Source organism: Delphinus delphis, chromosome 14 (genome assembly GCF_949987515.2).
Source record: "Delphinus delphis chromosome 14, mDelDel1.2, whole genome shotgun sequence".
NCBI classification, from domain to species: domain Eukaryota; kingdom Metazoa; phylum Chordata; class Mammalia; order Artiodactyla; family Delphinidae; genus Delphinus; species Delphinus delphis.
Window position 1 is genome coordinate 43,586,528 of NC_082696.1, and position 27,929 is coordinate 43,614,456.

Sequence of the window (27,929 nt, forward strand, 5' to 3'; positions counted from 1 at the left end):
AGTATGAACTTCTTATTAATAATAGTTCTGGCAATCCTTTTGCCCTCTAAATGTGAATAAACTATTTTGTATCAGCTCCAGAAACTGCAGGATTCACTGTGTCTTACACCAAAATATGTTAAATCAGAGGACCAGAAAACTAAAGATGGAAAGTACCTTAGAGAGCTTCTAGTCTAATCCCTTCTGGATGTGAAAAAACGGAGACAAGCTCTATATCTATATAAAGGCATGAAATCCCATACATTCTGAGGTCCATAGGCATTTTATTCTAATCATTATAGACAATGGTGATAGGACTTTGGGTCCTATATCATCCATCCAGACTTTTCAACTCTTAAAGTTAAGACTTATAACATTTTCATACTTTAAATTCAGCCAAGATGACTATCAAGTCTTTTAATGAATATAATATCTGAAAATATAGTTTGGATAACTATTATTATGTCAGTCCTCAAATCCAAATTGATAGTATAAAACCAAAAGAAAATACTGCACAGAGGTTATAAGATAGGTACCTCTACATGGCTATAGTTTTTAAAAGCTTACCCTTGTATCTCTGAATACTCTTCAATTAAATAGAAATACTGCACAAAGTACAGTAATTTGTCAGCATAAGTTGATGCGTTTGTGGTCTCCAATATGTTAAAAAATTTGGTATATTTTTAATGTGCATTGTTTTCTGTTACTGGTGTTTGTGTGTCTGAGTAAGATTTTAATAAAAACCTTGGTGAAACGGCATAAGTACTACTGTAGGTACAGAACAGACAAGGATTTTCTTGGAACAAAATATGAAAACCTTGAAGATAAAAGTAAAAATAAACATCTATTGAGTACTTAGTTAATGTATTTAAATATAAGTTTGTGAAGAAGGGAAAAACATTGAAATTTTTTTCCTGGTTTAATACAAAGAGTCCTATTTGGCACCTTGATTATTTCTTTTTTTTAAATTTAATTTTTATTTTACATTGGAATATAGTTGATTTACAACGTTGTATTAGTTTCAGGTACACAACAAAGTGACTGAATCCCTGATTATTTTTTTAACATCAAAGATTTATATAAGACATTAAACCAATATATAAAAAACACCATCGATCCCTGCCTTTCTACTAGGCCAGGGTTTCTTAACCTTGGCACTACTGAGATTTGGGGCCAGATAATTCTTTGTTGGTGGCGGTAGGGGTGCTGTCCTGTGTGCTGTAGGTTGGTTAGCAGCATCTCTGGCCTCTACCCACTAGATGCCAGTAGTACCCCCTCCTCCAAAGTTGTGACAACCAAATGTCTCCAGACGTTGCCAAAGCTGCCCTGAGGAGCAAAACTGCCACAGTTGAAATCAACTGTACTAGACCATTCTCATCAGCATAATGCATATTCGAGTATCTTCAGTTAAAAACAATAAACTACAGGTTTTCCTTGATTTACAATGGAGTTACAACCCGACAAAAGCAGCATAAGTTGAAAATACCTTAAGTCAAAAATGCCTTTAATACACCTAACCTACCGAACATTAGCCTAGCCTACCTTAAACATGCTCAGAACACTTACATTAGCCTACAACTGGGCAAAGTCATCTAACACAAAGCCTGTTTTACAACAAAGTATTGCATACTTCATGGAATTTACTGAATCAGTATTCAATTAAAACAGAATGGTTGTATGGGTACAGCATGGTTGTAAGTGTACTGGCTGTTTAACCTCATGATCTGAGGTATTGGCTGACTGGAGCTGTGGCTTGTTGCCCATTCCCAGCATCAAGAGAGAGTATTAAAAGGCATATTGCTAGCCTGGGAAAAGATTAAAATTCTAAATTTAGGGCTTCCCTGGTGGTGCAGTGGTCGAGAGTACGCCTGCCGATACAGGGGACACGGGTTCGTGCCCCAGTCCGGGAAGATCCCGCATGCCGCCGAGCGGCTGGGCCCATAAGCCATGGCCGCTGAGCCTGCGCGTCCGGAGCCTGTGCTCCGCAACGGGAGAGGCCACAACAGTGAGAGGCCCGCGTACCGCAAAAAAAAAAAAAAAAAATTCTAAATTTGAAGTACAGTTTCTACTGAATGTGTATTGCTTTTGAACCATCATGAACTCAAAAAATCTAAGTTGAAGCACTGTAAATCGGGGACCATCTGTATGCCCTTGATCCTACACTGTCTTCCACCTAAAACCTCAATTGTTTGACTATTTTCATAGCTAAAATTCTAGAAAAAGTTGTTTACACTCATGGGTTCCACTACCTCCAATGAACTCTTCAAGATACTGCAGTCTGGGCTTCCCTGGTGGCGCAGTGGTTGAGAGTCCACCTGCCGATGCAGGGGACACGGGTTCGTGCCCCGGTCCGGGAAGACCCCACATGCCGCGGAGCGGCCGCGCCCGTGAGCCATGGCCACTGACCCTGCGCGTCCGGAGCCTGTTGCTCCGCAACGGGAGAGGTCACAACAGTGAGAGGCCCGCGTACCGCAAAAAAAAAAAAAAAAAAAAAAAAAAAGATACTGCAGTCTGGTTCTATATCTATCAGTGCTCAAGACACCAGTGATCTCTGTCTTGTCCACTACAATGGACATTTCTCTTTCCTTTTCCAATTGACTTTCAGTAGCATTTGCCCTAGGTGACCACTCTCTCCTCTCCTCACCGGTTTATGAATGTTGTACTCTATTTCCCCCACTATAATCTGTCTGCTCCTACATCACACTCTTTCTTCTCTATCCTTAATGTTAGAGTGTGTCAGAGCTTGGTCTGGGCCTTCTGCCTATCTGTATTCTCCCTCTATGTGATCTCATGTAAGCCCAAGGCTTGAAATACCCCTCTATGAGCTGATGAATCCCAAATTTATATCCTGAACCTACACCTGTTCTCTTGGATTCCAGGCTCATTTATATAAATTTCCTAATTGAGAGCTCCAGTTAGATAACTTACAGTCATTTCAAAATTAATACGTTGAAAAATGAGTGCTTAATAGTTATATTAAGAACCACCCTGCACAAACTTTTCCTCTGTATTTTTCCTCATGGCTGTAAATGGTCCCACCATTCATCCATTTGCTCAATTCAGAAAAAAGAAAAATCAGCAACCTGAAGTCATTTTTGATTAACTCCCTTTTCATCTGCTGCTTCTAAAGCATCACCAAGTCTTGAGTTTTCCATCTGCACAGTGTATCTTAAATATGTCTACCTCTCTCCATTTCCAGTACTGCCGCCTCAGACCAAAGCACCGCAATGTCTCACTTGCGACATTCAATTGCCTGGTCTCCCTCTTTCTCTCTATCCTTCCCCACATCCAATCCATTCCCCACCCAGCAGCCAAAAAGGTCTCTATGTCACTCGTACATCTCAACTGAATAGCTTCAGGTTGCTTTTGGCATAAAAATTAAAACCATTTCCACAGTGTATGAGGCTGCCTGCCTCCCTAATTTCACCCCTTCTCTGGCCATGACTGTGTGCCAGAATCACAGGTCCCTTCTCTGTCACAGGAACGAGCCCAAACTACCCTCACATGGAGGCTTTGCATTTGTTTGTCCCATTGCCAGGGATACACTTCCTCTGCTCTTCTCATTACTCATCCCGCAGGTCCCGCCTAGCAAGTCACCTCACCTGACCTTTTCAGACAGGCGTCCCCTGGCCAGGCACTCTAAGGTGGCCTCCCGGTTTACTACCTCACCAGGCAGTCATTTCCATCTCGACAGGTAACATGACCTGTAATCATATCCCAGGCATTCACCAACTTGCTTACGTGCTTGTTTATGCATCCCAATGAGGGGGAAGAACACCTGGTATCTCTTTTATTCCCCTTGTTGCATCTAACACAGAGCTTTGTACATGGCTGTCAGCCAACAGGTATTTATTGAGTAAGTGAATGAACAAATCTTAAATAGGAGAGTAAAGATACAAAATGTTAACTTACCAAGTGTCCGGAAAGGCCTCTGACTTGGTAAATGAGAGAAGAAACCAGGCTTCAATGCATTTGTAATCACAATGTCAAAAAGATATTCAAAATCATTCCTAAAAAGCAATGATATTTTTCATACATTTATTTTAAGGAATTAGAAAAGGTCCATATAAAACAGAACTTAATCTTTGCCTATTTGACCACAGCATCATTTCTGATCTTTTGATTAACTTCTCTATGCTTTCAATACATTCTAAGGTGAACCTTACACTGGAAATAGAAGGTAGTCAAGCACTAATCATCCTGACACCACCCTGAAGTATCAATACAAACATAAGGGGGAAAAAAAGCATATTAACTCATTAACTCTAGGTGCTAAGCTGGTTTTCTCACTATGGCAATAATTATAGTGTGTAAATTCAATAGTTTCTAACACCTAAAATACTCACGAGCTATGTTTTCAAATTTGGGGCCTGAAATTTGTCTGGATTTATTAGCATCAAGAGTTATTAATAATTTTGTGTGTTACATGGGTCCTACAGAAAGCTAGCATTGTAACAGGTCAGATGACATCTTTCAGAGAGTGTTCAAAATGTGAAGATACCTTATTTTGAAAATCAGGGTAGTATTACAATATGGTAATTTTTAGGCAACAATAATAATTGTTTTTTAGTCTGTATTTAACACTGTATTAAGGATTATTTGGGACAGCAAAGGAAAGATAGTCCTTGCTCCTGACAGACTCACTATTACATTGGGGAGATAATATTTACCCAACATTCCAGAATACTTTTACACAGCAAAACGACACTGCAGAGGAATTAAGATATGAAGAAAAAGTTTGGTAATCTATGCTAATGAAAAAGAAATTAAGACTTCCAAGTGTTTATTCTGAAGCATGGTCCCACTACCAGGACAGCAAATGTCTCTACAAAAGGCACTTTCCGAGGCATACAGGGCTGCAGCCTTAATTCACTTCAAGGATCCCAAACCTATACATTAATCAGAAAGCAGAAAACCACCGACAGACCGTAAGTACACCATAGGCCAATCTGAATCCACATGTGCTGAGGAACATGGAAATCAGGAAGCTAAACAGGTTGGCAAGAGGTCAGTTTTGAGGCTAAAATTTGCTTCATACTCACGGCAATTCAGTACAGTATCTGCTAAAATTTGAGGAAACAGTAGGGGAGGTCTAACAGCTCATTTTAGAATCTGGCTCTGACCATGGATATTCCCTGGCATTGCCCGTAAGAATGCCACAGATAAGTATTAACACTTGCTGAGCCTTACCAACTACTCTCATACTTTTACCTGTATTGTGCTATTTAAACTTCCTGTCACGCCTATGAGATACTACTGTCCCATCTTTAAGATGGTGAAATTGAGGCTTAGAGAGGTCATAGAACCTACCCTAGGTCACGGGGTGAGTTGCAAGGCAGGGCTTGAGCCCACGACTGTCTTATTTTAAGTCTATGTATTTATGCTGCCTCGATGTTCATGGATGTCGATCCCACCCCTGGCCATGTAAATGGGGAAGTGCCTGGCTCCACACGGAAATGGCTACAGAGGGATTGTATTCCAGGTAAGTAACAGGGGCTATAATCTACAACTCAGTGTCCCTCAATAATCATCCAAAGCTGAGAAACCAAATTCACGGAGGACTGCCCAAAGCACATGCGGTCCATCCACCTTTCAGAAAAGCTAAAGCCCAGACTATGAACGGGCTCTGAGCATACTGACCCGGTAATACCGCTCTGCTACAATGTACTTGGGGTGTGTTTCTGTCAGGAGATGTTAAGGGCTGTTATGAGAAACAACCACTTGTCACTCAGCATTGTTTAATATAATGATATGGTCATGGCTAACACTTTTGGAAAAGCACTGGTGTAATTTGTTATCAGCATTTTATAAGATCATGAAAACGAAATGACTCATCACTTACCCAAGGATATATTCACAGAGGAGTCTACAGTAATCACTGTGAGAACTGGTAATTAACATAAGAATTTTCCCAGCATTTTTTAGCTGTCGAAGCCACTTTTTAACAGATTCCGGACAAGTGTGTAAATACCTGCCTGGATCTCTTTTTATTTCTGGAAAATATATTCCACAGTTTTCTGAAAAATAAAAATATCAAGGAGGTTTTTCTTTTTAAAATTTTTTGACTCAGTGTATTCTCGAACAAGTTCCTCTCTCTCAAAGCTATAGATAAAACTAAAAGGATAAAAACTAGGTTCGAATAATCCAGCAACGACGCCATTACTAATTGCTTTTTAAGAATACTTTTCTTGTTCTTAAAAACATGATGATTGAGAATGTCAGTTGAAAATATTTTTTGGTTATTTGACAAGGACTGATAAAGTGTTAAAACAGATAACACGATAAACACAATACATCAGCATTTTCAAATCAAAGAAAATCTTACTGCATTTGCAATGTCAATTAATAAATATTCTTTCAATCATTCAACAAATATTTGCTGAATACGGATAACAAACAAATATATATTTAGATAATGCACCAGGAACACGTCTTTGGCATGATGCAGTGGAGAAGGGAGCTGGGTTCCTGAGTCAGTGTTGTTTCAGATGAAACTGAGACTAGAGGCCCTGGTCTATTACAGCCCCTGGGAGGTGATGTGATGTTAAATGGAAAAACAAGTCATCAAAGGCAGGAAGGGGACTTCCCTGGTGGTGCAGCAGTTAAGAATCCACCTGCCAAAGCAGGGGACACGGGTTGGAGCCCTGGTCCAGGAAGATCCCACATGCCGTGGAGCAACTAAGCCCGTGCGCCACAACTACTGAGCCTGTGCTCTAGAGCCCCCGAGACGCAACTACCGAGCCTGCATGCTGCAACTACTGAAGCCCGCGCCCCTAGAGCCTGTGCTCCACAACAAGAGAAGCCACTGCAATGAGAAGCCTGAGCACCGCAACGAAGAGTAGCCCCCGCTCGCTGCAACTAGAGAAAGCCCGCACAAAGCAATGAAGACCCAGCGCAGCAAAAAAATGAATAAAAATTATTTAAAAAATCATTAAAAATAAAAAAAAAAGAAAAAGAAAAGGCAGGAAGGCAGTGCAGTTGACAGTGAAAGCCGAAGAACCAGAGTCACTGAGCTGGGCTTGCCAGCTCTGTCCCTTTGGGTCTTTAGAGCCCAGGGGGTCAGCCTGAGCTCCGAAGCAGCTGGTACCAACATTTCCAGAAGTCCTGGTCAGATGCACCCACTATGTTTGATATGATGCCTTAAAAGTTATGAGTACTTAGGCACATAATTGCAGATTTGGTTGAAATGCTACTAGATTCATAAAGCACTTTAGAGATACTGTTCTTTGGGCATGATAGCAGTAGTAAGCAAATAAAGAGAACCTGAGTTCCTACTTTCCTTAACGGCTAGGAAAAAGACACAGGCATAAACAAAACAAGAAGTGAACGAGCTTGTAGTGAATTATAAACTCTGCAATAGATATAGGCTATAACTGTAATTCTGTACAATGTCATGCACTTGAAATAAATGAAATGAAAGTTATATATCAAGAATGTCAGGACAGAAGAGTCTCTTAAGAAAAAAAAAAAAGAAGAAACAAAAGCAGAAATGGTAGCAAATACTGTTGTCTGACTGCCCAAATCCACTCCCCTCCTTCTTTGCTAAAGAGTATTCTGATTTGTTTGAGGTTTCATCCTCCTCTGAGGGGCTAGGTGCTCAGGGAGGGTGGGTGTCTACCAGTCTAACCTAACAGGATAATTCCTTCCAATGTCCTGGTCATGTAAAACAACCCAATTTAATGAGCTTAAACATTAAGGATATCTATTATTTGCAGCCTACAGCATCTCTGTTAAGAAAATAATACATTGTAAGAATTAATCATAACCCGATTAAAAAAATTACTTAACAAAATAAAGAATGTTACAAAATGAGAATAATATTCAGACATCAGAACACCAAGAACAAAAACAAAGTTTGTGCTCTTGTATTTTGCCCTACAGAGAACACATGTGTAAATCTCTAGGATCTCTTAATATCCCAGAAGCTATGTAATGGCCCTTTAAAAAATTAAAATATACTTTGTTTTTCAGGAAAGAGGAGGTACTAGTAGTAGAGGACTAATTTAAGGAAGACAAAAGAATAAAATTAAATAACTAAAAATAGAATAGTTTGATGAGTGAGTGGCTATCAAAGCAATGGCAGAAGCTGTGTCTTTCCCAGAATTTATCTAAAGGAATCATATGTAAGATTATTTCACCCAGAAAAACAAAGCTTTTGTAGCAACAGTAATATTATGGGCTGGATAACAAAAGATTTGTAGTATGTAATGCTGAGAACATTTATATACTTAAGCATCTGTATTCAAAAACAATTGCTGAGAAAAGGTTATTTTTCCTTAGCTATATGTGCTTAGTGCCATCTAGTGATCAAAATATAAGTTACTGTTAAAAAGCTACTATTTCATTTCCAAATGAATAAAATAAAACATATACATTTAAATACTATATTTAAAAATTCTTGCCTAGATTAGTATTAGTTTCCCTTAATAAGCCTAATCTAAAAGAGTGCAAACGTAATAGCCTAGTTGGAGAAAATTACTCTCTGAGGAAATAATGGGGTTGTCCTCCTTTTGTTCACAAGCCAGAGTGAAATGAACAAACTAAAAAAGACAAGTCCTGTACAAACAGATACCCCATGGCAAGTTATGGGTCGCTCTTGCTATAAAAGATCACTAACTGTTGTTGGGTAAAATATTTTCATTCCCATGTAACCTTAAATCATTAAAGAAATAGGAGGTATATTAATATGACTATACTCATCTTTTTAAATTCTATTTTTATTGATATAGCTGACATATAAACTTACATACTATGTAAGTCTACGGTGTACAACGTGTTGATCTGACACATACATATTGCAATATGATTACTACTATAGCATGAGCTAACACCTCTATTATGTCACAAAATTATCATTTCTTTTTTTGTGGTGGGGACATAAAGATCTGTTCTCTTAGCAATTTTGAAGTTTATAATTTAGTATTGCTGTCTCTAATACACGCTCATATTTTGTTGAAATAAATCAAGCTATTAAACCAAAGGAATTTATGTTAAACATACTACACTGGAATAATAACTGCCTATTAAATTATTTGCCTAAAGGTAGGGAGTCTGCCTTTTTGTTCAGCAGGGAGCAATCATTCAATGAATGAATATTTAAATTAGTTCAGGGACAGACACAGGAACATTTATGTTTATTTAAAATCAAAGTAATAATATGATTTGTAACATATTACCTAACTGTGACAAAAAACTGTATCATTCATGTCCTATCGAAGTCATGCTATCTAAAGTACCTTCTTTTTTTACCCCTATTGATAAAAATAATCGTGTTAAATATATTTTTATACTGATAGAGTAACACTGAATAGACAAGACAAGGAATTGAGACCTAAGGTGGAAAGAAAGGAATGGTCTTGTTTGTTCCCAACTCACAAAGCAGACTGTGTTTTCACTTAACCTCAAAGGAATTCTATTTCACTGCCATTTTATTAACTCATTTTCCTGGCCTTTCCATCCCTCTTCTTTCCTTAGATACTGGTATTTTCTGTATCCAGATGGGATTAAAAGTATAATTTTTAAAAAGCTAGTTCTAAAAATAAAAGTTTTGTCCTTTTATATTAAAAACTGGGTTAATATAGAGTCATGGAAATAACAGCCAAGTGTTGCGACACTCTGACGGGCACTGAAAATGGCCTGCATGTATCAAACATGATTAAGGATTGAGGGACCTCTAGTGGTAAAAAAAAAAAAAAAAGTACAACTTGAATAATAAAAATACCTTTTTTAGTCTAATAGGTAATCGTGCCACATCACGATTTCTATCATCATGGCGTTAGTAAGCATTTTCCTCACTTACTGTATCACTACTGTTTGTGTGATTTGTGGCTACAGTTCTCAAAGCTGTTGTGCAGGGGGATTAGAGATGCCAGGATGCTAATAACACCTCCACCATCAGCCTCCAAATAAGGTCTGCTGTTATTTCCACTGCAGAACATAATTTAGGAGAGACTGAAATATTTACAACCTTTATAGGTTATAGAAGAGCATGCTAGTGAATAGCTAAAATGTTCAGCCATGAACTGTTTAAATGTACTTGCTGTAAGAGATGATATAATTTTCTGAAATATACATATACTATGATTTTTTTGGCCAAGAGATACTGAAATAGTTTTTGAAGGATGAAGGAAATAAACAATAGATTAAATATGTTCTAGATTTCATTTGTTTATTTATAGAAGGCAAAAGATGAAACTGAAATTTAATATTAAAACAGATTTCTTGTTTATGGTTCCTGTATGATTTGTTTCTATCTAATATATTTGTAAATTAAGAAATCTTGAATGTCTAGATTGGGTAAAGTGAGTATCTATGTGCTAAATATAATGCTTGGAAAAGGACAACAAATAAGAATTGAGGAATGAAGTATAAAATGTACTGAAAAACATAATTTATAAAATTTTACATTAATAGTATTTGACTTTCATCTCTGTATCTGTTACCTACCCCAAAGATTCTGATTTAATTGGTCTGGGCTGGGGCGATGCCACTGATATTTTTTTAAAGCTCCCCAAGTAATTTCAATGTACAGTCAGGATTAAGAATTATGGCTCTAAGCTATAAGAACTAGAACTTTTGCTATTATTATCTGTATATCTTGCATGCGTCATTGTATATCACTGGCTCTCAGAGAGCAGGGATTTCTTAACTTTACAGTATCTGATTACCTAACATACAGCTTTATACATAAGAGGCAACCAATACATATTAATTACTGGTGATGTGCGATGTCACACATGGGCATGAACACTGAATGAAGAACCTTGCCTGGCAAAGAGAAGACTTGTGTTGGAGATGAGACTGGAGAGAAGGGAAAGCATATGAAATTTAAACATTCAAATGCAAGAGCACTGACAGCTAAGGGACACTGACTTGGTCCACAAGACCTGATAGAGGAACTAGGGGGAGGAAGTAAGTTATAATGTCTGAATCCATGATTCCCAAACTGAGAGCAATATGAATCTGGTGTAGCACTTGTAACAAATATCAATGACTGTGCCCAACCCTAGAGATCTCTGGTGGGTCTCTGGGGCTCCAGAGACTCACACCTGGCCAACAAGACACTTGCAAACCTGTGAAACAGATGGCTTAGATGGACCATTTTATAATCTTAAGTTTGCCTGAGTCTACATCTCATGGTGATGTCACAGGCAGATAACTCTTTAGTCACAATGAACACCCATTTCCACAGTGTTTCTCCTCCTTAACAGACCACAGTAAAGTAAAAACATAACTTTTATATGCACTGGGAGAGCAAGAAATTCGTGTGACTTGGTTTACTGTGATATTTGCTTTATTGTTGTGGTCTGGATCTGAACCCACAATATCTCTGAGGTACGCATGTATGCAATCTCCCCAAAACAGAATTTCTGTAGAGTAGTCGTTGTTAAAATACTCTGAGAGTTTCGGATTCAAGTAGATTAGGGGTGGGGCCTGAATATGTGCATTTCTAACAGTTTCCCAGTTTAGGTGATTAGTCCAAGGACCACACTTTGAGAAACACTGCTATATAACACCCTTATAAAACCAGATAGCTTTCTGAAAACCATTTCGCCCCCCCCCCCCCGAAAAGCTTGGTCCTCACTATTCTGGCTAGAAATGCAAAACCAGATTAAGCATGTTTAATGTTATCTGATGAAAATTCTCAAACCTATGTCTTATGTTAAAATGGATCTAAACCATCAAGGTTTCAAGTTTTAAAAAATTATTTTCACTTTATAAGCGAAGAATATATGTGACGGTGAAGATGTAATGGAATGTTTTTCATAGTATTATTTTACATTCATTTTAATTTATCAGTCCTGAGAGCAGTAATTTTGTAGGTAAAGCAGAAAAAGCCCAGGTTTTGGAGTTAAACTGGACTAAGTTTGAAATCTAGGTTTGCCACTAACTATATTGGTTATGTGATTCTTGAGGAAGTCTAGAAACAGAGTTAATTTTTAGTAATGCTCGTTGTAACTGGAGGGACATTTTCGCCATCTTCTGCATGTGATTTGTATATAGAACACATGTTCAATTTATTATACATATTACAGTATAGGAAAAATGTATGGGGAGCTCCCAAGATGGTCACAACACTATCTCTCATCGCACATGTGTCTGGAGTCAGAGTCTACTGCCTCACTCCTTTGAATCTGGGCAGGCCCTTTTATTGCTTTGACCAATAGAATGGGGTGCAAGTGACCTTGTGTTACTTCCATGTGTTACCCTTAACTGGCCTGGAAACTTCAATTTCCTGTCTCTAGGAAGCTGATCCCACGAAAAAGTGCAACCAATCTGAGACCACCATGCTGTGAGGAGCAATTCAGATGAACTCATTAGGTGCAGGTGCTCCAACTGCCAGCTCCAGCTGAGCGCTGAGCTGACAGCTTCAACTGCAAGACCCGTGAGTGAGCCCCTGTAGATATCAAGCCCAGTCAAGGCTTCAGGAGACTGCGCCCCCAATGACACCTGACTCCAACCACATGGGAGACACCAAGTGAGAAGCACTCAGAGAGTCCAGAATATAAGTGACAATAAATTTTGGCTTTAAGCTACCAAGTTTTGCAGTGGTTTCTTATGGAGCAATAGATAACTGAAACAAGATGCTTTGGAATGGAGTCACAATTCCAATTATTATCTCTAGGCAATTCAAAATAAATTAAGAAAACATTTGTAAATGCTTCCGGAAACACCTGAAATAAAAGTAAATAGGCTTTAAATTGTTGTTGTTCACCTCTGAAGAATAACTCCAAGGTTTCTACTGTATATACATTTACAGAACATAAATTTATGTATAGCTTATGACAACATAAATCTTTTGAACAGTTACAGTTTAAAGAAAACTCAAATTAACAAGTTATTGAAGGTAAATTCTACACAGTACTTCCGACTTCTCACGTACTTCAAATGTGAGTTACTCAGAAACGGAGATAATAATAACCAACTGCTGAAACACACAGTGATTACAGCAGAAGAAAGGAATCTTTTGAGATGTTTACCTCCCATTAAGCTCAACTCAAAACTTGAGATTTCTTCAAAAACTAAATTGGTCTTCAAAAAAACATGCATTTTAAGTATAACATTTCATCACAAGAGTGTACTTTTTCCTTAATTACCTTAGTTAAAATGTCCTCAGTGTCTCCAGAAATATCTTTTCTTACTAATAAAGCCAAAGTATGCAGAACTAGGACTAACTTGGAAGAAATCAACTTTGGAACACACACAAAGATTATTGCCACAAAGGATTATTTATTCAATATCTGGTCTCACAGTGTAAAATATAAACAGGAAAGCCCTATTTAGCTATTAGGTCTGTGTCACATCTACAGCTAGGACACACAGCATTTAGTGAAGCAGTTATTTTAATGAGGCATTACTCTGTTTTTCACCAGACTTTTCCACCCAAATCTGTATCGTATCAGTATACAATTGACCCTCTATATGTTTTGGTTTCTTTTTTTTGGGGGGCGGTAAAACACCACCTGGTCAGTTACCCCATGTTGACAATAAAAAAAAAGTACTAAACTTTTAAATTAGTGATATTTTAACTCAGTTAATTGTTTTGGCAGAGGTCTTAATTTTGTAATACAAAATTTGAAATTATGGACTCGATCAAATAGAAAAGTGTTAATTTCTCTTTGATGTAACAGACATAGAAATTATAGCATCTATGTGTGTAACGCCCTGTAACATTGTTTGAGGAATGGTAATGCCCTAAACCAGAATTCTTAACCTAAAGTACATACATGGGTCTCAGTGGGTGAATGGAAACCCAACACTGTTTACAACATTTTGCTCATCAATGTATTTGTGCATTTCTTGGGGAGGAGAGCAGGTGCATACCCTCTAGTTTCCATCAGATTCCCGGGTCTACCGTCACATGACACCCAAGTTAAGAACCACACATTTTTATTTTCCAGGTTAGGATAGGCCAATTAAAAACACATTCCAGGGCTTCCCTGGTGGCGCAGTGGTTGAGAGTCTGCCTGCTGATGCATGGGACACGGGTTCGTGCCCTGGTCCTGGAAGATCCCATATGTCGCGGAGCGGCTGGGCCCGTGAGTCATGGCCGCTGAGCCTGCGCGTCCGGGTCCTGTGCTCCGCAGCGGGAGAGGCCACAACAGTTAGAGGCCTGCGTACCGCGCGCGCAAAAAAAAAAAAACACATTCCACCCTGAAGGTCCAGTGGTTAGGACTCCAAGCTTCCACTGCTGGGGGCCTGGGTTCCATCCCTGGTTAGGAACTAAAATCCCACAAGCCACGTGGCATGGTCAAAAAAAAAAAAGAAAAGAAAACCCCCAAACCAAAACAGACAAAACCAAAACACATTCCAATACACTCCCTTTGTCACTGTCAAAAAATAATCTTATAGATATGTTTTAGACAAAGGTGATTCTCTAGAACAGGTGACATAGAATTTTTACACAAATAAATATAATTCCTAGACTATTCTGTGATTTTGTACACTTATACTCATCCTAAGTCTGATAAATGAACATTTATTTAGGATGGCTAATTAATGGTTGCTCCTGTCAATTTAATTTATAGGTTAATTGAAAATTACCAAATACAAAACTTAAAAACATATATAAAACATAAATACTCAACACTGAAAGTATTTTGAAATAACATTATTTGAAGAGATTAAATTATTGCTTTTCTTAACAAATACGATACATTCCTGCTATAGAAAATTCACTGAATTGGGTTTACTATTTTTGGATAACAAACCACCTCACACAGAGAGGGTTAAAACAGTATATTATCGTATCTCGTAATTCTGAGGTTTGACTGAGTTTAGCTGGGCGGTTCTCCCTTGGGGTGTGCCAGTCAGATGTCACAGTCTGGCACCTGGGGCTGGGATGGCTGGAACAGTGAGGGCTGATAAAACATCTCTCCACTTTGCTAGCCTGGGCTTCCCCATGACATGATGGTTTCAAGGTAGCTTGATTTCTTAAATGGCAGTGGGTTTCCCTCCAAAGCAAGTGTTCTAAGACACTAAGGCAAAAGTTGCAAGGATTCTTACGACCTTGCCTGAGAAGTCTGTAGAGTCACTTCTGCTGCCTTTTACTGATTATATGGGGCCATTTCATTTTCAAGGGAAAGAAAAGAGGAGTATAAATTCTGGGAGGCACACTTCATTAAGAACTATTATCTTTTCAGACTAGCTACCCAACACACTAATATTTTGGTGTAATTCTTGCCAGTATGTTTTCTATTCATATATAACTATATGGGAATTTTAAGTATACCACATACAGATTTTTACCTGTGCATTTTGTTCAGTGTCATATTTGAGCAATTTCCTAAGCATTAACAGTAATTTAAAAACATTTTGATAAATTTGCCTTAGTATTTTGAAAGGATTAGTTATAATAATTATCTTTACTTATAGTAATAACTGACATACTTTGAGTGCTTATTTTTGCCAATAACAGAATTGCCAATGCAACTATAAGACCTTTACAACTATTAATGTATTTAATCCTTCTAACAACCCTGCGAGGCGGGTCCTGCATTATTCCCATTTTGCAGCTGAGGAAACTGAGATACAAAGAGGCTGAGGAACTTGCCCAAAGTCGCAGAGAGAGAATGTAGTACAGACAGGATTTGAACGCAGCCCGTCTGCTTTCAGAGCCTGTGCAATACCACCTCTCTACTGATATAGCATTTGAGTACTGTAGAACAACTTCAAGGATACCATAAATCCTTACTTTTTTTGGCATACGGTGCATTACTAAATAGTATCATAGTTCAGGGACTTCGGGATTGATTGGAATTAGAATAAGTGAGAGTTTGAAATTTGGACAAATCAAATTAGATTTCTGCAGAGGAAAAAAGTATCTATCGATATGCACTCTGTCTACTTTTCTAGTCACAGCATCTAGAACTGGAAGGGGCTTTAGAAATCATCCACTTCAATGCTGTCCTATTAAAGATGAATTTGTAGAGACCACAGATTTTGCACACAACTATAAAGTTAATAATAAACTTGGGAATGGAATAGAGTGCTCGAGAATCCTACCCCACTAAACCTTACATAACCTCATATGTGATCTTAGCAGTTACACGAGATATGTAACCTCATTGTTTACATGTCTAAATCTTTGTGTTTTAAATCGAACTTATCTGGTGATCAGTGTCTGTTAAAGAAAAATAATGCATTCAGAAGAAGCAGAAGTCAAATGCTTAAATGCTATCCCTATTTTGCTCTGTAATTATTGAATAATGTGCTTTTCCTCAGAATGTCTACAGAAGTTTTTTGTAGTGACTGAGCTCATGTTATATATGCTACTATCTGAGAACTGAGCTTTTATATTGAGACAGGCAAAAAACCCAGAATAAGTGTCTCACATTAAGGTGTAAATATTATCTTCCTTCCTGGAATGCACTGTCCTCTCTTTGCTGCTTAGAAATGTTTGGGGCTTGTCTGTGAGCCCTCTCCAACTGCCTTGCCCAGTCACACCACCTCTGGACATCATTCATCACACTACACGATAATAAACACTTGTAATAAGTGTGTTTACGTATTTTTCTCTCTCCTGAGACGGAGATCTTTTAGGAAAAGAACTGTCTTTACGTTTGTATTTACATTCTTGATGTCAGGCAAACAGTAGAGGATTAATAATTGCAGAAGTAAGTGTGAGGGGAGAGCTACCAAACAAGATTTTACCAGGTGATCATAAAAACCAGAGGTTGGCAAACGACAGCCCGCAAGCTAAGAAAGGTTTTTACATCTTAAAATGGTTATATAAGTATCTACATAAAGCCTATAATCCTTATGATCTCTGGTCCTTTGAGAAAAGTTTGCTGATTCCTGATATAAACATAGTATTTCATAATTATAGGACAGTAACAATAAGCAACAGTTATAACTCAGTTTTAGAAAGTGCCAACAAGATTAACGAAATTGTTCATTTGCGAGATTCTGTTTAAAGGTTACGCAGTCTCTCAGCAGAGTGAATATTAGAAGATCATTTGTGATAAAACTGCTTTTTGAAAGACAATATAAATACTTTCATGTATTTTTTTCGTCACAGTGGGTCCCCAGCCATGATATACTTGCCCCTCAGTTATTCTCCGGCCCGGGTCTTCTAACAGTCTATTCTACGGAGCCAGAAGAGGGTTCTTGTCACTTTGCCACCTTGTTAAAACAAATCTAAATCTGCTTTTGCCATTGCCTTTATGACTCTGATACACTTTATTTTTAGTCTCTGAATAAAATGTTTCCAGGCTCATTTGCTTTGCTTGCTGATACAGCAATAATAGCAGGGGCCACATCACAGCAAGACACTGCAAGTCCAGGCTGAAAGCTAACAGCTGGTAATATTTTCTCTTAAGGTCAGAGGAAGTAGAAAGATCCAAAAAATGCACATGATGACATCATCAGAAGGACCTAAAGAGCTTGTAGCTTGAGATGAATAAAGGCACTATTGCCTAAACACACTCTTACATATTAGCTGCACAAGAAACAGGAATGTTTTCCTTGGTATAGCAAATCAAAGATGCCTCCAGGTAAAACCTTGGACAAATTTTAGGGGTTAGCTTCAAAGAGATGCACTGTAAATTTCGTCTCAAAATAGTTTTTAAATGTATTTGCCAGGCACAAAACCACCTTGCAAGGTTTTGTTTTCACCAGAGGAAGTGGGCCCACATACTATCTTGACTTGAAACCTCCCACCTCCTCCAGAAGAAAGAAGCTGGAAAAAATTAGAACTAAAACGGGATAGTTTGGGGCAAAGCAGGCTCAGAGAGGTGCCATTGCTCACTCCTTTAAAAGAAAGTTACAGTTGACTTCTCTAGCTCCGAGGCACAGAGATCAGAAACAACAATAGGAACAAAGCAGTCAAACACCAGACATTAGGGTTCATTTACTATAAATGTCTTAAGGAAATCTGCCTCCTACTGAAGACTCAAATGCTCAGTTATTTAACAATTCTTTAAAAAACAAAAAACCTGGAGTAGAACTTTCACCGAGTTTCTACCAACCTGGTTTTTCTTCCGGAGTCCATAGCTTAACAGAATGCCAAGACAGCATTTTGGCATGTACACACTATGCTCAATTCAGCTCCCCGGAAAACATAAATAACTAAAAAGATCCATGATGAGAACCCAGTCCTCATTCAACAATAATCCATTATGAGGCAGAAAGTGGAGAAAGCCGGGGCAGGGGGAGGGGGTGGTACAGCTGTCCCAGCCTCAGTACCTAACACAGCTTGCAACCTCTGCACGGAGTGGGCCGGGTCTCAGGTAGAAAACGGTGGGAATGGGCAATGGGCGGGAAGGGTTCCCAGCTGAATGATGCTACATTCGGCTGGCTTCCAGAGAATATTCTATGCTAAGCAGGGCTTTTAATCTTCTCAGTTTCGCTTTTTTCTTCTTTGGCCTGATTCCTTTCACCTCTTTCACTCTGCCTCCTTCCAATTTGCTAATACAATAAGTTTACATATCTTGGGTATTTTTCTGAACTGATAAACATACAGTCATATTAAGATGACAATCGCATGCATTTGTAAAATACTTAAATATGAAAGACTTCTAAAACCAAAAATCAAAAAACAACTCTGCCGGGTTAACATGAAAAATCTTAAAAATAATGTTAAAAATTCAGTAATATACATATAAAATTAAAGATTTTGAAAGGAAGGTATTTTTCTGCTTCCTCCATCCCACTGTCAATCTTAAGCCATTACCTCAAAACCGATTCCTTCTCTGCTTTTCTAAATTCCACCCTGCTTTTAGGGGTCAGCATAATTTCCATTTTTTCTAGTTTTCTCTCTCCTTTTGAATATGCCAACTACTATATGCTAGTTCACATACTCCAACTCTTGTTCATATATTTTTCTATATAGTTTATTAATTGCATAAGAGATTTTTATCTTCTATTTAAGCTCCATAAATCAAATTTCTTTGTACCATTATAGTGATTAGCATTACAACGATTAGATTCTGGGCACAGAACACATTCAAAAAAGATAGTGTAATTAAACTTTCTCTTAAGGATGTTAAACATACTTGCTTGAAATCTCGGTGACTATAAGGTACTACATGGTTTAATGAAATAAACCATCTCTTCTGTAGTCAAAGGTGAACTTTGAAAAAATAAAAAAAAATAAAAAAAATTTAAAAAAAAGGTGAACTTTGATTTCTGCTCAATCTAAATGAGGCCTACTTATAAATTTTAATTAAATGGAACCTCAAGGCTAAAGTTCTTAGGAGCAGCAGTGCATATCTCATTGTTGGTGTATATTTAGTGAATATCTTCAGTTTTTCAGAATAAAGCACAACAAATCCGCTACATGCATACAACAGTTCTAGTTATTAAGGCAGGGATCTTACAAGTTCCCAAAAGACCTGAATAAAACAACACTGTCATAATCAAACTATTCCTTACGAAAAATTATATTCTGACTTTCTTTTGCTCTAAGAAGAAATTTGTTAAGCACATGACACAAATGATCAGACTATTTCTTTCTAAAGGAAAGGAGCTGGCAACATAAATCCAGAGAAGCTGCAAGCTTGGAATTACTCAATAACCAAGAATGAAACATTCAGTATTCAATTTAAGTGAGGCAGATATCTGCATTTTACTCACAGTGTTTAGCAAATGTTAGCAATAAACACCAAAATGAGCTATGTGTACTCAATGAAGAAAAATGTGAATGAAAAGGAAACTGCACTAGACCTTATAGATGCCCAATAACAGTTCCATTTATCGGAAAACCAAGACAAAGAAAATGTTTTTCCCTCCAGATAAGAACTCCATTTAAAACTTCAAAAGGAGTTAGTTAATCTAAATGTCTCATGCCAGCAAATTAAATCATTATAGAGCAGAGGAGGGAAGGGAGAAAGGAATGCGTGATTTGTAGACGACTTCATTAAGTAATGGCCGTTGCTACTGATGTGAAGAGAGTGGCTACTCCATTCATGCTGAAAAACCTTCAAAGGACAGAGAAGGGGACTTCCCTGGCAGTCCAGCGGTCCAGTGGTTAAGACTCCGCTCTTCCAATTCAGGAGGCACGGGTTCAATCCCTGGCCGGGTACCTAAAATCCCACATGCCACGGTGTGGCTTAAATAAATAAATAAATAAAGCAGTTCTGTGTGAAGTACATATACATACATAAGCACATTACAGGATGCAGTCCTGGGTGATCCTGGGTGGCCTGAATCTGGATCAAACAGTCCTGATTCAAGTCTCAGTTGTACCATTTGCTTGGGCAAGTGTCTCAGTCATTCAGACACTTTGTTGGCTTATCTGTGAAATGATGATAATAGAACCCACCCGATAAGATTATTGTGTGGATTAGACACAATAATATATGTGAAGCACTTGCACAGTGCTTGGCACATAGTAAACACTCTCTGTGAGTCACCCTGGCTTAAACATACACAGTTAATCAACTGTGAAATCACCCTATGGGCGACATTGCATCAGGAAATTGCCCTGCAAGGGTTCAAAATGCAAGGCTTCACTTATCAAAATGGCACTTAACTTCAAAACATATTTGGAAAAAACTTCAAAAGTTCTACTGAGGGGGATGCAGGGAAGTGTCTCTTCTCGCCACTTCCATGGAAAAACGCAGGGCTGGATTGCCTACTGCTCCATTATTTAACGTTTCTCACAGCACTGGGCAGAGAACACTGGGGACCACAAAACCCCATCTCCTCACTGTGCAGACATGAAAGTGAGGCCTAGACAGGTTGAGTTACCTATCATCACACAATGACGTTATTACACCCTGCATGTCCACTAATAAAGTACAGGATCTTTATTAGTCACCATCTTTCATTCCTTTTGCAGTTCTATAATATACAAGGTTGGGAATGAAGCACTCACTGAAGGAGAAAAAAGTCTGTTGACTCCAACTGGGTGAACTGAGGGCTATTTATGTCAAATACTTTATTATAAAAATTCAGCAAACCCACCTGGAGAGCACTTGGCAAATTCGAGTATTATTAACTCAAGTATATCTTACTCCACCAAAAGCCTGTAGGCTCACATCAGTGCATCATTCTCTCTTATCCAACTGTTTCCCTGCAGGACCAAAGGCCACTGTCTTCAAGGTGTTTTCTGGATGGGCCTACAGAAAGTTGCAAGTGGGTACGTTTGATGATCACTGTGTGTGTGTGTGTGTGTGTGTGTGTGTGTGTGTGTGTGTGTGTGTTTGTGAATCTAGGTGTATCTGTGGCATAAAACTATTGAGCCAGCTGCTCCCTACTGGCTTTTTCCAAAAGTTAAATTACGATTATCATTATAGATATTAAGTGGTCCCACCAAATCCTGACAGTATCATGTATTGGTGAGGATACTGAGAATATAAAGTATCTGGAACTCTCCTACACTGTACAAGTATTTTGGAAAATTGTTTAGTAGATCTACCAAAACTGAACACACACACACACACACACACACACTTAGCCAATAATGCAGCAATTCCACTTCTAGGGATAGATCTAACAGAAGCACGTAAACAGGTACACAAAACACATGTACATGATGTTCATGTTTGTGATAGTCCCCAATTTAAATTTACCCAAGTGTCTATCAATTATGTAGAATAGATAAATAAATTGTGATAAAGCCATATAATGGTATACTGTACAGTAATGAAAAGGAACAAATTACTGTTACAGTCAACAACAGGGATGAATTATAGAAACATAATGTTGAAGGAAAAAATAGCCAGATATAAGAACATACATACAGCCTAATTCTACTTATATAAAATTAAAAATTAGGCAAAATTAATCTATGGTGTTAGATATCCCTCCAGGCAAGGGATACTGGCTGGAAGGGAGAATGAGGGCTTCTAGGGGACTGGAAATGGTTCTGTTAGCTGGAAATATGTTCATGTTTAACAGTATTTAACAACAGTAATTACAAAGAACTGACACAATATTTTCATGGCCATAAAAATTAAGTAGAGATAAGTGCTAAATCAGAAATTCAAGAGTCACATCAAATGAGAATCTATGTAACCCAACATTGTAAGAGAGTTCAGTATAGAAAAGCAAGCATTTGGTAAATTAGTTTGTTTAAATTTTCATTAAATAACATTTTAGATTAACTTTACTATTTCCTGTCTCCCAGCACAAGAAGTGTTTTTCTAATATCATAATCTGTGGGAGACAATTGTCTATTAAACTTAATTAAAAAGCCTTGTAGGCCTTCCCTGATGGCGCAGTGGTTGAGAGTCCGCCTGCCGATGCAGGGGACACGGGTTCGTGCCCCGGTCCGGGAAGATCCCACACGCCGTGGAGCGGCTGGGCCCGTGAGCCATGGCCGCTGAGCCTGCGCATCTGGAGCCTGTGCTCCGCAACGGGAGAGGCCACAACAGTGAGAGGCCCGCGTACCGCAAAAAAAAAAAAAAAAAAAAAAAAAAGCGTTGTATTAAGAAGTCAAAAGCCATGTTACAAGGAAAAGAACTTCTAATAAGACAGGACCCCACATTTTTGGGCATTTTATATTACTCCTAATAATATCTGTTACCTCTGTACTTTCCTCACTCTTTGAGAACTTCCAGCCAAGGAACTGTCAGGTAATCAAGAACTGTCAATCTTTCTAATTTTCTCTACGGAGCTTCTGAATTTACTTGTTCAATTCAACAACAGTAGTAATGAAAACAGCTGTCACTGTTTTAATATTTTAATGTTTATCTGCAGTGCATTTTGAATTTATAGACAACAGTTCCCCCTTTCCCAGACTATAATCTCAGAATTCCATTCTTAGCTTAATGGAAACATCATGTCACTGGATTTTTGTCTGGCTCTGTAAATATCACTCAATCCTGATTTAATGCGTCACTGAACTTTGCAGGCTTCAAATAACAGATTTGTATCTGTAAAAGAAAATAGTTCTTTGTTTTTAGAATTAAAGAAATAAACCTCTTGCCAATAATAATTTTCTAAAGGTTCAGACTCTTAAAGGTAGAATCAAGGACATATGGGCTCACTCTCTCATTTCCCCCAAAAGAATATGTAAACTAAAACTCAGTGACTTTTACTTTTTTAGGGTTGATTTAAGATCTCATAACTTTCAATCTAAATGGGTCAAAATTTAGTAGGAACTTTGTTCTGCCAATGGTTATATATTCCAAACATCCTAAGCACAAGAAAAAAAAGTTTCTCAAAAAATAATTTTTCTCTAAAAGAAGGGCCAAATGTGCACAAGCAACTCTGAGAGCTAACATATGAGAAGAGCCTGCATCAGAATGGAGGATTCCTATACTGTCTAGACCTGTGTTGTCTAATATGGTCATTAGCCACATGTGACTATTTAAAGTTAAATAAAATTTAAAAGTCAATTCCTGCAACACCCTCACCACATTTCAAGTGCTTGACAGCAGCATGTGGCTAGCGGCTGCCACACTCGACAGCATAGATATAGAATATTTTATCATGGGAAAGTTCTATTGGTCAGCATTCCTCTAGGTTAACTTCAGCCCATGATTCCTAAAATTTATCAGCTGTGGCTGCATAAAGCTACGGTGTGGCATTTGGGTCAAAACAGCAAGCAAATGTGATCTGGTCCAGAGATAGAGCATTTTAAAAAGCAGAAATAATAATTATAACCATGAAACCATGCCAAGGCTGCAGTGTGGGCTTGCAGGGGTAACAGTCTGCCCAGAATCAGGTGGCTCAGGCTTTATACCTGCATTTCAGCTGCGTGTCCTTGTCCTCACCTGTCAGATGGCAGCCATATGTTGCCTTCCCTACTTCCTGGGTGGGATGGGTGACAAACAAACCTAAATGATGGGGGTGCTCTGGAGAGTGGTAAACACTTGTTGTTTTATTATTATTTTTATGTTAAACAGCACTATTTTTTTTATCAGCAGTAAACCTGACTACGGCAAATGTTTAGCTCACTGAGGTACTTGAAACCAAAAAGGATTACTGGGGGGATTTCATAAGTCAATGGTCATATTAGGGAAACTTGATGGATCAATTATTTAATACTAAGAGATTACAGAACACTGCTCTCTATATAATGGAATGATTCTGAATTCAGTATTTATAATGAACCACGTTCATATATATACCTCTACACAGTGCCACACGCCCAGAATGAATAAACAATACTGTTCACTGAAATAAAGACGGTGGAGTAACTTCCAATTACACAGTTAAGTATCGTGGCTAAAGCTGGAAAGGTATCACAGAGAAACTAGGCACCTACATTAAACTCTTTTATCTTGTAATATAATGTCTCTCCAAGGTTTTACTATTCTGAAGGATCTCCCCATCTTCCATTCTTATTCTGCATACATCCAGGTACATTACCTGTTGAGCAGGTCTGTGCTTCATCCCACAGCTGTAAAGGGGTGCTGCCATGGACCTACTTTCTATTCCCCTTTGAGAAAATAGAAACCAAACAGGGAAACTTCCAGACCTTGGTTAGAAGAAAGAACCTATAAGCTGTAAAGGCAGCTGTATCTCTGACAAGGTGAGGGAAGAAGGCAGCACATGTGGATTTCCTCACAACAGAAAGTGAACCTGGTCTGCCACAGGATTTATGCCAACACACTAAAGATTGTTATGTGATACATAAGTATGACTGATGAGGACATTAAATATCACTGTGAGAATGATGTCAGTGAGAGACTTCATGAACAGAGTTTTAAAACTAAGAAAATCATATACTAGAGCCTGATAATACCCTTCTGGATAAAACAACCATTGTTTATAATAGTGCCTTAACTCTATTTAGCTATACTTTTAAAAATAAACTTTAGGGGCTTCCCTGGTGGCGCAGTGGTTGAGAGTCCGCCTGCCGATGCAGGAGACACGGGTTCGTGCCCCGGTCCGGGAAGATCCCACATGCCGTGTAGCGGCTGGGCCCGTGAGCCATGGCCGCTGAGCCTGCGCGTCCGGAGCCTGCGCGTCCGGAGCCTGTGCTCCGCAACGAGAGAGGCCACAACAGTGAGAGGCCCGCGTACCGCAAAAAAAAAAAAATAATAATAATAAACTTTAAACTTCCGAATAATTTAAAATCTACAGAAAAATTGCAAAGACAGTACAGAGAATTCCCATCCTTTACACTCAGTTTCCCCTATTATTTTATTTATTTATTTATTTTTTTGTGGTACGCAGGCCTCTCACTGCTGTGGCCTCTCCCGTTGCGGAGCACAGGCTCCGGATGCGCAGGCTCAGCGGCCATGGCTCACGGGCCCAGCCGCTCCGCGGCATGTGGGATCTTCCCGGACCGGGGCACGAACCCGTGTCCCCTGGATCGGCAGGCGGGCTCTCAACCACTGCGCCACCAGGGAAGCCCCAGTTTCCCCCATTATTAACACTTTACAACATTATGATACATTTGTCACAATTAATGAACCAATATTGATACATTACTAACTAAAGTCCACACTTTATATTTCCTTAGTTTTTATTTAATGTCTTTTTTCTGTTCCAGGACCCCATCCAGGATCCCATATTACATTTAGTGGTCATGTTTCCTTAGTCTCCTCTTGGCCGTGACAGTTTCTCAGACTGTCCTTGTTTCTGATGACCGTGACAGTTTTGAGGAATACCGGTCAGCTATTTTGTAGAATGTACCTCAACTGAGATTTTTCTGGTGAGACTGGAGTTATGTATTTTTAGGAGAAAGAGCCCAGAGTACAGGTGCCATTCTCATATCATATCAAGGGTACATACTATCAACATGACTTGTCACTGTTGATGTTGACCCTGATCACCTGGCTGAGGCAGTGCTTGTCACTGTAAAGTTACTCTCTTTTGCCCCTTTCCATACTGTACTCTTTGGAAGGAAGTTACTATGTGCAGCCCTCGATTAAGGAGTGGGGAGTTATGCTCCATCTCCTTGAGGATGAAGCGTCTGCCAAAATTATCTGGAGTTCATCTGCACAGGAAGGTAGGCTCTTCTCCCCATTTATTTATTTGTTCAATCATTTATTTATATCAATAGATTCACTGATATTTATTTTATACTTAGGGTCTTTGGGTTATAATCCAACACTATTTTGTTCTTAAACAGTTCCAGCTTTGGCCATTGGGAGCTCTATTATTTGATTCCTGTGTCCTTTTGACATACCCTGTCATTATGGTTTTTTTTTTTTTTTTTTTTTTGGACCACTTCCCTACTTTCTGGCACTACGAGATACTCCAGGCTCATCTTGTATATTGCCTACACCAGTCCTAGAGTCAGACATTTCTCCAAAGAGCTCTGGTTCAGATTATTGGAGAATGATCTGGGCACCTTTTTAAAAGTTTTTAAAGGTGTTTTCATACACACACTTCTCTCACATCCACAGCCTCTCTGACAGATGGGTAAACTAAGGTTCAGAGTAGCTGAAGGATCTGCTCAAGATCAAGACTAATAATGGCAGTGGTGGGATAAAATTCAGTCTTCTGATGACAGTTCAGTGTCTTTTCCATTATGGGTGGTTTTTGGATGAGGACCTAGCCTCAAAGACCAGATTCACAACTTGTAGGAAAAAGCAAACGGGCATTTCTAGAACAGTCTTTCCAGGAGGGAAAATATAACAGAGGTATGTGACAGACTCTATCTACCCAGAAGAAACAACTGGAGATTCTGTCTTCTATGGAAAGAGGTCTCTAACTATATTACAGCAGTGGTTCTCAACTGGGGGTGATTTTTCCCCTCCCCCCGCCCCCCGCCCCGAGACATTTGGCAATGTCTGGACACATTTCGTTGGGTAGGGGGCGTGCTGTAACTGGCATCTAGTGGAGAGATGTTGCCAAACATCCTATAACGCATAGAAGAGCGCCCACAACAAAGAATTATCCACTTCAAAACGACAGCAGTGCTCACACAGAGAGACCCTATAGCCAGAGACCACTGAAGAACTTCATCCAATTTTACGCTGTTTCTACTCTTGCTGAATTTTTTTCCCTTTGGTGGCTATGATGGATAATCATGGAAGATTCTGGGGGATTCTGTGACCTCATGAGCTGGTCTATTAGAAGAAAAAGCCCCCCATTTTGATTAAGGAGTGTGGCTCACAATCACATAAAAGAGACTCACCTGGTTCTTATGTGTGGGCCAGAGAGCAAGTAGGGGCGCTCTTTAAAGTAAGCTGCCTGAATCAAGCAGGGCATGAACAGAGCGATCATTTCCGCAAGGGTGAGCACAGTTATATGTCATCAGCCAGAAAAGGGAAGACCTATCTCCATATATGCCATCATTTACCGGCCACGCATCTGCCGTCTTCTAGTTCAGGAATGAGTTGTGCAGAACAATAAGGTGGCTTGGAAAATCTGCCAGTGAATTGGTCAGGCTTACTAAGTAGATGGCGGTTACCCAGAAACTGCTGCTCACTGCTCAGTGACCTCAATTTGGAGAGGAAGTAGGTGACTGAGTCCCAGTGACCACCCAGCAGTCTGACAGAAGAAAGAACACTTTTTGTTTACCAGGACCTCTCCTGCAAGCTTTAGAAAAGTTTGTTCACTTTTGGTACTAACAAGTCAACGATGGACATTTTCTGAGCAAAGCTAGGTGTGCCCTGGGACCACCAACTGCCACTGCCCTTTTTGAAAAAATATAGAAAGCTTACAGGGGCAGTATAATTTGGGGTGATCCTATTTGGGGAGATCCTGATAATGCAGACACGTATATGTAAAAATACTCAATGCACCATAATGTCTGGTACATAGTAACTGTCAGTGGTAGCAACAATAACAGACCAAATGTTTACTAAATGTTTTCTAAGTGTCAGGCCCTGTGCAAAGTACTTTACACATTATCTCACTGAATACTCACAACTAGCCTATGAGATAAGTACCATGATCACTATTATTACCTAAGCCATCAAGGAAGTCAGATGCTTATGGAATACATGATGGGTAAGGAAAGGTTGAAATTGTCCTTCCGTGAGACAATCTGACGCCAGGAGATGACATGAGGTCAGGAGATCACAGGGATAAACAAATGTCAGGTTTAGCTCCTTAACATCCCCACACTACCAACCACAGTCTTACAGTAGGTGCTGAAA

The 27,929-nt window shown here is 38.9% G+C and overlaps 1 protein-coding gene across 1 annotated transcript in view; it reads right to left on the reverse strand.

Moving 5' to 3' along the window:
• The window catches only part of NT5DC1 (5'-nucleotidase domain containing 1), a 120,393-nt gene that overhangs the window by 17,978 nt on the left and 74,486 nt on the right, over positions 1–27,929 (reverse strand). The window contains exons 7-8 of the mRNA XM_060030061.1: positions 5,822–5,996; positions 3,892–3,989 (exon numbers count right to left, since the gene is read on the reverse strand). Coding sequence (XP_059886044.1) covers positions 3,892–3,989; positions 5,822–5,996 — 273 coding nt within the window. The remainder of the gene's footprint in view (positions 1–3,891; positions 3,990–5,821; positions 5,997–27,929) is intronic.